Genomic DNA, 11,050 nt, shown 5'->3' on the forward strand with positions numbered 1-11,050 from the left:
TAATTTACCAATTTATTGTGTGCACGCACCAACGTTCTCCATGCAGGTTGCATGCTTCTTGTGGGCCAGTTGTGTACTTACTTGTTTATGTTAGTTGTGAACATTGCTCATTGTTCAAACCTGGCACACAAGTAGCCTGTGATTCATGCCCTTTTAGTTATACATGTGAATCTAGTCTTTTCGCTCATTTGAATGTAATGTGAATGTTGTTGTTCTCACTTCAGACTTAGACAGATATGAAGAGTTGAGAAGAGAGATTGCAAAGCTTCTGGATAAACAACATTGTGAACAGCTAGGCATGTTCTTTGGGCTCACCCCAGCAGAAAAAGAAAAAATTCAGGAAGCAGCAGAATCTGGAGAGATACTGATGAAAATATTGGATGAAAGAGAGCTTATCATGCCAAATAGAATGATTCGACTGTATGAAGGATTGAAAGCTATTCACTTTAATAAGCTGGCAACACAGGTGCTGAAGTACATTGATACGTCACAGAAGAAGAATGGAAAGGAAAAGGAAGGAGCGAAAGATGATAAGAAAATAGTATGCGCTTAGTAAAAACTTGTTAAGACATAATACAGCGTGAAAGCAAAACAAAAGTCACTTTGTATAAAATCAAGATCGTAGAAGGTTAGAAGGCCTAGTACAGACTGTACTTTCTGATATGTAAAGTATCTTTTTTTTCTCTCATGTCTGTCTGAAATGTTTCCTTTCACTAATTGTAACAGTTTCTGCTCACCTGAAGTTACATATGTAGAGATCAAATGTACAGGAAATCTGTGTAGAAATTTACTAAGCCAAATCAAATACAGTAATTAGTTTTCTATCTTCATGACATAATGATAAAATGTGAATTTCATAAACAATTTTTAATATTTCAACATTATTCCTTCAGGTAAAAGTTCCAGAGAAACAGTTAGTCATGTCAAAAAGGGAACCACAATTGTCAGTAAATTTCAAAATTTTGATAGAAGAGGGATACAAGAGACTGGATGTCCAAGGAGCCTTGAAATTGTCTCATGGAAAACTGGACTTGGGAAGACGACTGTTGCTGCTTGCTAAGGAAGAGCATGGTAAAGTACCCATATAGTCAGCTACATGGGTATTCTTATTTATGTCTTCCTGATTCAATTAACCTAAATCTTATATGACAATCTAGAACCCCATTTCATTGCCTTGGCTGCTTCAGTGTTCATAGAAGAAAAATAATTTTGTTATTTATTTTTGTAGGAATATTACGCACAAAATAGCTGAAAAATATAATATCATCCAGATGCGGTAAATAAACCTAATTCTTGTTACCGTTAATGAAAAATCTATTTCCATTCATCACATCAAACATGTCTAATATTTACTGTTCCATATATGTTGATTCTTCATTATTGTATATCTGCAAATAGACAATGGAAACAGTTTTGTGTTGAAGAGCCTATTTTCATAGAGTGAACTGAAACAGTATATGCAATTATTTAATGTTTAATGAAAGTGGCAAAATCCTTTCCTTTCACATGAAATATAATACTTTTCTCCTCCAGAGAGACTACCTTTGTTCCCTGGGTCAAATCTTTATAAAGAACAATACTTTGATCAGCATGGAGGAGAGGTGGTTATCGCAGGTGTCATTCTGAGTGTATCAGCTGGGGCGCTACACACTGGAAGGATTGTTAGTCTTTGGGTTTCTACTGAACCTGCCATTAAAGGACCTTTCTCAAACAAGAGTCTAAGGTTGACCCCCTTTGTGAAATTTGGTCCACAAAGCCTTACTTTACACAAGCCTGTCACATTGATTATTCCACACTGTGCTCTAACTACAACTAACCAGATGGGTATTGATGTGTACTCTGGCATATTACAAACAGGTATGTGTTTTCTTCTTTTACCGTGTGTTTTTCTACTCCAGTGAACGTATATATATTGTCACTAAAATTTGGTTTTTCAACAGAAGTATGTATATGAGCTTGTGTGTACCACCTGTTGACTTGTAAACATGATATGCCAAAAGTGCATAATGGTGTTATTTGACACTGTGTGTGTGGTTCCATATTAAATGAATACAAATACCCGGCTTTTCTGTAGAGGTCAAAGTCTGAAACATTTGTGAGCACAATGATTCAAAAAAGGTTGTGTGAACTTCGTTTGTGCTGTTTAGATTCGCTGGGGTATGTAAAACAAATTTAAAATGTGTTGTGCTGGTCAAATGGTCATTTGTAGTAAATATGTGTCAAAGCCATAAAACCTTCCAAACCTTCATAACTGCTAAAGTAAAGCTGGAATGAAAGTCACACTTGCAATGTGAAACCACCTAAGTACACAAACACAATATTGAGAAGAATATTCCAAACTTTTTGGTTCTGTGTAATGTAGAAATCAATATCTCAAAATAGGTGGTTATGTCCAAACAAATCATATACATTTCAAAAGAACCCTTTTCGTATTAGTTGTACCTTCTGAAATGTTGCAAATTTGAGGGAGAGATAAACAACATTACTAAAGAGAAATAGTACCCTTCGAGCTGTTTTAAACTTTAGGGTTTTATCTAGTGACCTTGCATCCAAACATAGCGTTAGAAACATGATATTTTTCTATTTTGATGTTCTATATAAGCAGTTCTGCATTTTCTAACCACCAGAACTGCTCCTTTAAAGTCATCTATTGTATAGTTTAGGATCGGTGATCTACCTTTCACCATGTTATTAAACTTACTAGCAAAATGTTTTTAAAATTTACTTCAGATAAATCTGTCAAATGGAGCTTAGAAAGGAAACACCTCATCTGCTCTATGAATAGCCAGCACCTTGCAGTTGAAGCTCATAATCCCTGTCTCATTGGTCTTCATGTCCCTTTCATACCCAAGATGAGGAAGCGTGTTTGTATTTTACCGATTGTAAACAGAGTTTCTGATTCGGGGGATCAATTGACAATCCATCTTTGGTTTCATAATGATGACACACTGGAACATAAAGTAAGTAGCAGATTTTGTCATCTCAAGTGGTGTTGCTAAATATCTCATAGATTCCAGTTATCTGCCTTTCTGAATGACACATGGTTCATACACAGATTTATACAGGTTGATTTATTGTTAACCATATTAGCGATGGAAATGAAATAGTTCTAGATTGATGCACCCTGCAGGCTCAAACCTCTCTGACAGTCAACTTGTGAAGATATAGTTAAGGTAAGGGTCAAGTGAGATAAGCTGGTAAAGGCAGTCTGTGGTCATTAAGAGTTGAAAATTATAACTACAATTGAATCTTCACTAATTTATTGTTGTAGAACATTTGACACCTGGCAACAAGTTTTGTAATTACAGACACATTTATAAAACATACCTTGACCAGGTGTCAAAGACTAGACAGCAATGATTTATATTTCAGAACAAAGGCTGTCAGACTATTAATGGTCTTTGACAATGCATCATACTAGACACTCCATTATATTATATATTAATAACATCTCCCTTTTTTATCAAACAATGGCAACCCCAAATAGGGCCATACTGGGGAGCTGGTTTGCTTCCTGGACAACTAAGCAGTGTGTGCATGGATATTAATGTTAATATTTATATAAATAAGAATATAATCTGCAATTGTTTTATTTTTATATTAATAGAGTCTTATCCATGAAGAAATCTACCAGCAAAAGGGAACCACAATTCATGATCCTGTGTGTGTTGTACTCAAATCTATGACTTCAACTTTACATGTTAGCACTAACTCCAGCACACCACATTGTAACCCACATCCTAGAAAAGTGGTTAGTTATATTTGTTAAATATACTTATTTATTTGTTGGCAACATGTAGAGAAAGCAGCTACTTCCTGTTCCACAGGTAATAATTTGCATTTGTTGGAAGAATAGTTATATGTTATGTTGCGTGGTACATATATGGTGTTAGCATATGTTTGTATACAAATAAACATATTATTTTAAACTTGTCTTCTGTCATTCAAATGATATTCAATAAATGAAAAGGGGTGAGATGGTCCCAACTGCAGCTGTCTATTCAGTTGATTTCACTCTGGACTAGTCCTTCATTCCATCTTCATTGAATGTCCATGTATTGGTTTTATAAGTACTTTGTAATGTGTGTAACTGTTATGGTCTCTTTTTATGATTATATTTTGCTTATATGACTAATCATTATGTTCAAGCTTATAAGAGCTGATTGGAATATGAAGTTAATAGTCTATAGTCTTGCCTGAATACTGAAGCCTTGTCAAATTACTTTACAATGCCCATATATTTAAATATGCATAATTTCATTAGTTTACAATGTATTTTTCCACTGGGGGACATGAGTACAGTCAAAGTCAAGGACACAGCTATATTTACAAATTACCTTGCATTTTCCAATGTTTACACCGGGATGAAGACAGGCAATTGAAGTTATTTCCCTTGCCTAAGGCCATATGGTAACACGCCAGTCGACCAGTACTGGGACCTGCATTCTTTAAATTGCAAGCCTGGTGCCCTAACAACTTGACCAACATGTTAAATGCTCTCAAAAGTTTTATAAATGAATAACCATCAGTTGATTTTCTCTCTTAAAGGATGTTGCTATGGAAACCCTATGGTTAAAAAATAGACACATGTTAGAATTCCATCTTCAGAATAAAGGGATCAAAGATACTGTCAATCTGGAAATAGAAGCAAGATATGAAATGTCCGAGAAGATTCTTTTCCAGCTTAATATTCAGTTGCAGGTAACTTAATATTTGGATTAAATGAACACATAGAAGCAACTGATTACAAGGAACTTAACGTTTTACTTTGGATTTATCTTAACTACTGAGAGTCCTTTTATATTTACCTTTTATTTATATGTTTTTTTTTTAATTCTCTTGTGTAGTCGTGTTTCTATTTCTATTGAAAACTCTACTTTGTCTGCCTAAGTTAATGAGCGAAAGAATTTCCATTATGCAGGTTTGAAATAAAATGTTACAATTTTACACAAAAAAAAAACCTTATGACAATCTCTCTTCATATTACAAATGTAATACATATAAAATATCCTAAACAGTTACTACTAATTAGCATATCTAAACATCATCACTTAAACCACGTTTTGATACACACTGTCAAATGATAGAGGTGAGATAGTCACAAACTAATTTTCTAGCAGAATCATCAAGCTTTCCTCTTCATTTTGTCTTCACAGATTGACAAATTACTACATATTGACCAAATCACCTCTCCATTCCAGCTCGCCCTACCTGAATGTGAGTAATGAATAACGTTATTAACATTTAAAGGCATGTTAATTAATCGAAGACCAGTGTTGATGTTAGCTTTACAATCATTACACATGAAATGTGTTCACCTAATCCTACTTTGTTGCTATGTCAACTGGTGGACCAATTGTCAGCTATTTGCAATATTTGATGTTAATGAAAATCAGTTTTTACACCAAAGCAACACACTTAAAGACTGGGTATGTACACTGTATTGAAGTATCACTGCAGTGAAAAATAAAAATTAATGAAATACAACCACGTCTTTCAAAAAAAAATAAAAAAATCTGGAGATAAATCATATTTTATATTTAGTATTATTAAAAACTCTGAGCTTTTAAGGTTTATTTTGCCCGTGTGTGTAAGAAACACATCACTGTTGTCCAACAATTCTGAATATTGTTTGCATGAAAAAGGTTCTGCTGGATTTATTGTATGTAGAGTAATATATATATATATATATATATATATATATATATATATATATATATACATATATATATACACATATATATATATATATATATATATATATATATATATATATATATATATATATATATATATATATATATATATATATATATATATATATATAGTATTAACAATTTCCTTTTCTTTAAACCTCACAGCCATCATCAAATCTTTTGATCAGCTAAAGCAGAACTTATCAGAAAATCTTGATGTAGACCATTCTACCCTGCTGGCAACTATTTTCCATATTCCCGAGGAAGGAATCTCTGATATCAAGAAGCACAACAAACCAGGAACTATTTTGTTAGAGAAGCTGACCCAAAAATCATTGATATCTCCCACAAACATCACAACATTGGAAAATGCCCTAACAGAACAAGGAAATGAAAAATGTGCGAAACTTGTCAGAGAATTCAGAAGTAAAAATCCTGTAGTTCAATCAACAATGTGCCCAGAATAATGACTGAATTCATAATGTGGTTCATTGTAACCAAATATTGATGAATACGAACATCATATCACCATTAGTGATGTACCCAGGAATTAATTCACTTAAAAGCGGGGGGGGGGGGGGAGTTGGTGAGACATTTGTACAAACCGTTATTTACAGTCAGAGCTCATAAAACAGGACTATAAGTGTAATTACACCTGTAAGAGTTACATGAAATATTCTCCTCTCCTTCCTAACACTGTTATGTATGTATATGCTCTATTTGACCAAGTCCATATTGGTATACTTATACCTTTAATACCATAAAATGTTAAATCGTTCAATATCAGAATAATAGTAACTTTGACAGAGTTTGAATATGGAAGGTGCATTGTTTTTAGAATATCTAACAGTTTTGTTTGATGAAGATGGGTTGAGGTCAACGTGACAAATTTTGTAAACATGGTGTCTTAAGAAATGCAAAAAATTGCCAATCTTCTAGACACCTTATACAGATTTCTCTGTCATTTGATAACGTTGGATAACATTTCGCACCTGGACTGATGTCTGTACTGATGTTTAGCATGTTACTTAAAGATGATGTTCAGTAAATCCCATCAAGATTGTCCTGAAAAGTATATTCCGGTGGCTCAAACCATTCTTAGATATCTACTGCTTCCTTTGGCCAAACCACATCCGAATAGCCTTATTTTTGTGGAAAGTTATGAATTTATTAAATTTGATCATAGTAAGTTGTGGATGCATCTTTCATTAACATAATGAATGGTATCATGGTAATTGATCTGAAAGTGTTTCTGTTTTTCTTCATAGTATCTATATCATGTTTGTATAGAGGTATACAAATCTTGAAGAAAATCTGAGAACTGATGAACTATCTGGCTCTCAAGGAAATGTACATATTCACTTCATATTATTGACAATAAAGATACAAACTAAGTAATCATTGATTATTCCTATATATAATTGGTATTACCTCTAAGTTTGAGGTTGATGGGAGGGGGACTATGCCAATACCAAATGTATCTCTGGATAATGTGGAGGCGACAGATTCAAAATACTTTACAACAGACCTCTTAATACTCATTTAAGTACATAGATCAAATGGTTCTCATGAAGACCTTGATTAGAGGTTTTTCTTTAGCATGCCTATTCGTTCATGACCCTTTTGGAAAAAAAACACAACCCTTGCTGACGTATATACCTTTGTGGAAACAGATGTTTTTTTCTTTGCATTCCTGTAGACAGGTTGGCAAACATTAACTCCTAAACATGTATCAAGTAACTCTTCTATTCATTTATTATTGGTGCTCGTTGCGTAACCCGACAAGCGGGACCTCAACCTGGCAACGACAATCTTCGCTTTCCTTTCAATGCGATGTTTTGTGTGCCTTGGTGATTTAAAGTATTTTTAAGAATGAATATTGATATTTATTACATGTTCATCCTTGATTATTGATATCTTCAACTTGTTTGTGACATAGTTAAACACAGCTAGGACATGTATATAGAACATGTATATTGAGAATAAAATTAACCTTCGCATGTTGCTGTTTTGTGATTATTTTTATGTAAACCGGACGGCCGTAGCCTGTTTTCGGGGAGTGGGGGTTGGATGTAGGGGAAGCTGTCCCCCTTGGTGATTAAAAGTATTTTTAAGAATAAATATTGATAACTATTACATGTTCATCCTTGATTATTGATATCTTCGACTTGTTTGTGACATAGTTGAACACAGCCAGGACATGTATATAGAACATGTATACAGAGAATAAATTTAATCTTTGCATGTTGCTGTTTTGTGATTATTTTTATGTAAACCGGACGGCCGTAGCCTGCTTGCGGGGAGTGGGGGTTGGACGTATAGGGGAAGCTGTCCCCCTGTGATTTCCACTTCCTAAATGGGAAACACCCCTTACAATATCGTTCATTAGCTTTACAAAATCACACTTCATTTCATTTTCCGATTAAAAATTAAAATTTGAAGTCATAAAATGTTTTCGTTGAGTTTTACACATGACTAATACTAATAAGAAAAGAGCGTCGGAGTGGGGTGGGGTGAGGAGGTATTGAAATCTGCATCGTATCATTAATGTTGAAGGAAAACTGTGGTGGTACAGGCGGCCTGGGCACAGGGTTCTGTCACCCCTCCCCTCGTACAAACTTCTGCCCCCCACATGTATATGTTATATATATCTCTCTCTCTAATGGTGATCTGCCTTAAGACAGGTCCTTCACCAAACACAAAATCATAAGAACCGCCCTTCTGCATTCCTCTACATAGTGAAATAATTTCTGCCATCTCTGATATCATGCATCAACATTACTCTCTTTCTCCCTCTTGGTCGCTTCCCGTTCATTCTTCCTTCAAGCACATCTTTCAGTAGTCCGTCATGTCTCAAGATGTGCCCAATCCACCTTTTCTTTCTCAGCTTAATAGTTTCTCCCAGCCTGCGGACCTCACCAACCCTCTGTAGAACTTCCTCATTTGTGACACTGTCTGACCACTTTATGTTCTCAGACTTTCTCCATAGCCACATCTCCAATGCGTCTATTCTTTTTCTGTCCTCTTTCCTTAGTGTCCAGGTTTCTGAGCCATACAGGAATACACCCCACACAAAACATTTCATTAGTCTCTTCTTTAATTGTAACTCAAGACTAGCAGTAAAAAGAGAGTTGTGTGGTTTGAAAGTTTCCTTGGCCATTGCCACTCTTGCTCTGATTTCGGTTTCACAATTTACATCTTCCGCCAGTAGACTACCAAGATATTTGAAGTGTCTGACCTGTTCAAGTTCCTTCCCCTCTATCTCTATATGAACTCTCTTTTGTTCCCTTCCAATCTTCATGACTTTCGTTTTCTTGATGTTAATCCTCATCCCATACTGGTTGAAAACTCTGTTGGTATTCTCCATCATACGTTGAAGTCCAGCCTCCGCGCTTGCTAACATTGCCTGGTCATCTGCAAAACGTACCGACTTTATCCATTGTCCTCCAACTTGTATTCCTTCTTGAATTTCATCAAGTGCGTCAGTTATGATGGCTTCTGCGTAGATTGTTAATAGGACTGGAGACATAAGACATCCTTGTCTCACTCTTCTCCCTATTGTGGCTGATATATATGATGATATATATATATATATATATATATATATATATATATATATATATATATTGTATACGGGATACCGTTAACCTTCACCACTTCTACCCGTCGCTTGCACTCCTTATACTCGTGTACAATTTCAACTCCTACATCCTTGTCTCAACCAGCAGTAACCAGTTGTTACGTCATTTGTCTTATTGTTTCGCAAAACAACTATATAATCCTAGGGAGGTTTAGGATTTAAATGCCCTAATAAGATTAATCCAGAAATCCCCTTAAAGTAGTATTTGTTTTCTGCAGAAGAGCTTCTTTAGCCATTAGCATCCAACCACACACCTGTTGTTGTCCCACGCCGTATATATTGACGTGGTAAATGTCTCGTATGTGTCCTGACATTTTCTTATCGCAGCATTTTCAATCTAGTATTTTCCAAAGATGGACTGCTTTACTATGTAGTTACTTATGACCAAAGCTATCCACAATTTCCAAAAGAAAATACTTCTTTTGTACATAAATCGGATTTCCTTCATTTCATATTGTATTCGAAATTTCCTTATGTAACCAGATGTTTGGGTGCCGCCATTACTCATATCATCTCGCTAAAGAATCTTTAACATAGTCCAGTGACAGTCCATATTGGCAGTTCACTCTCCTCTGTTGCAGTCCGTCATAGTTCCGTGTCTTTGCAGTGGGACCCGAATACCCCTTCCCCCAATGACATAACAGACTGCGTCGTGCAAATTCTAAACGTGAAGTTTAACATCGAGTAATTCTAAATATACGGCTCTGGTCCAACCAGAGCCGTGTAGAGAGATGGCTCTGGTAATAACAGTGCCGTAGTCCAGCTCTGGGTCCTAAAGTGCGTGATCTTTCCAATTACAGATATTTAAAGATTTTGTGTAGCGCTTCAAAGTAATTCTCGGTGATTTCAGAGACTGCAACTTGTCAACATTCGCGGAACTAGACAATACGACAATAAGATTCCAAAGGAACCACTTTTGCAACTGTGTTAACGTACCGTTCCTGTAAACTTCTTTGCAGTTGGAAAACAGATAGAACGGCTGACTCTAGAGACAAGTACCCTGTAACTGCCGATCATCAGTTATATATGAAATAGCCTACATGTGAGTGTATATAAATAATGACGTACCTCCCTCTAACAGATATCCAAAGAACCCATTAAATTATAGTTACTTTTTGTTTCTTTCTTGAGTTGGAGCTGCATTGGCAACTCTAGCTATCTCGTAATACGAATATTGGTTATGCATGTGGGGTATACCTAGTATAGATGGCGACCAGGCGTTTGCTTCCTTGTCACCCCATGCAGGGGATGCCGTCCTGGGGAGGGGGTAAGAAGAGGGATGCCCCCTTCTCGTTTGAGACAATTTGTTTATGTAAGATGGATTTGATGCAAAATGGTGCTACCTTTGGCAAAGACTTGAACTGAAAATATCATCAATATGTGGCAACCCCCAAAGACTGGTACGCGGGGCTGACCTCCCCCCCCCCTTCACCACCGATGAGTACGCTGCTGGATTTATGATATTAACTTAAGGACACCTTACGTCTTTGTTTGCCCGTTGTTATCACAATTGCCACAACATTTTCATAATTGCGCGGTTTATGCACATTAAAACAATGAAGACAAATGAAGAAAAAAAAATCACATATCTGTCTCGATATAGCTGTGTGGAAAAAAAGTACATATGTCAAGTATTTACACAACATTGCAATATATTGATTTCACGTTCACGGTTCATTATTTTAATGACCGTTTTCTACATGTTGCCACTGCG

At 35.7% G+C, this 11,050-nt stretch overlaps 1 protein-coding gene across 2 annotated transcripts in view; it reads left to right on the forward strand.

The window, feature by feature from the left end:
* LOC139964436 (uncharacterized) overlaps positions 1–6,788 on the forward strand; it is a 38,382-nt gene extending 31,594 nt beyond the window's left edge. For both annotated transcript variants that reach the window (XM_071965991.1, XM_071965992.1), the window contains exons 14-21: positions 225–541; positions 894–1,071; positions 1,534–1,857; positions 2,731–2,960; positions 3,608–3,751; positions 4,549–4,701; positions 5,157–5,217; positions 5,862–6,788. In XM_071965991.1, coding sequence (XP_071822092.1) covers positions 225–541; positions 894–1,071; positions 1,534–1,857; positions 2,731–2,960; positions 3,608–3,751; positions 4,549–4,701; positions 5,157–5,217; positions 5,862–6,163 — 1,709 coding nt within the window. In that variant the 3' untranslated portion in view covers positions 6,164–6,788. The remainder of the gene's footprint in view (positions 1–224; positions 542–893; positions 1,072–1,533; positions 1,858–2,730; positions 2,961–3,607; positions 3,752–4,548; positions 4,702–5,156; positions 5,218–5,861) is intronic.
* The last annotated feature ends 4,262 nt before the right edge of the window (positions 6,789–11,050 follow it).

Source organism: Apostichopus japonicus, chromosome 23 (genome assembly GCF_037975245.1).
Source record: "Apostichopus japonicus isolate 1M-3 chromosome 23, ASM3797524v1, whole genome shotgun sequence".
Taxonomy (NCBI): Eukaryota; Metazoa; Echinodermata; class Holothuroidea; order Aspidochirotida; family Stichopodidae; genus Apostichopus; species Apostichopus japonicus.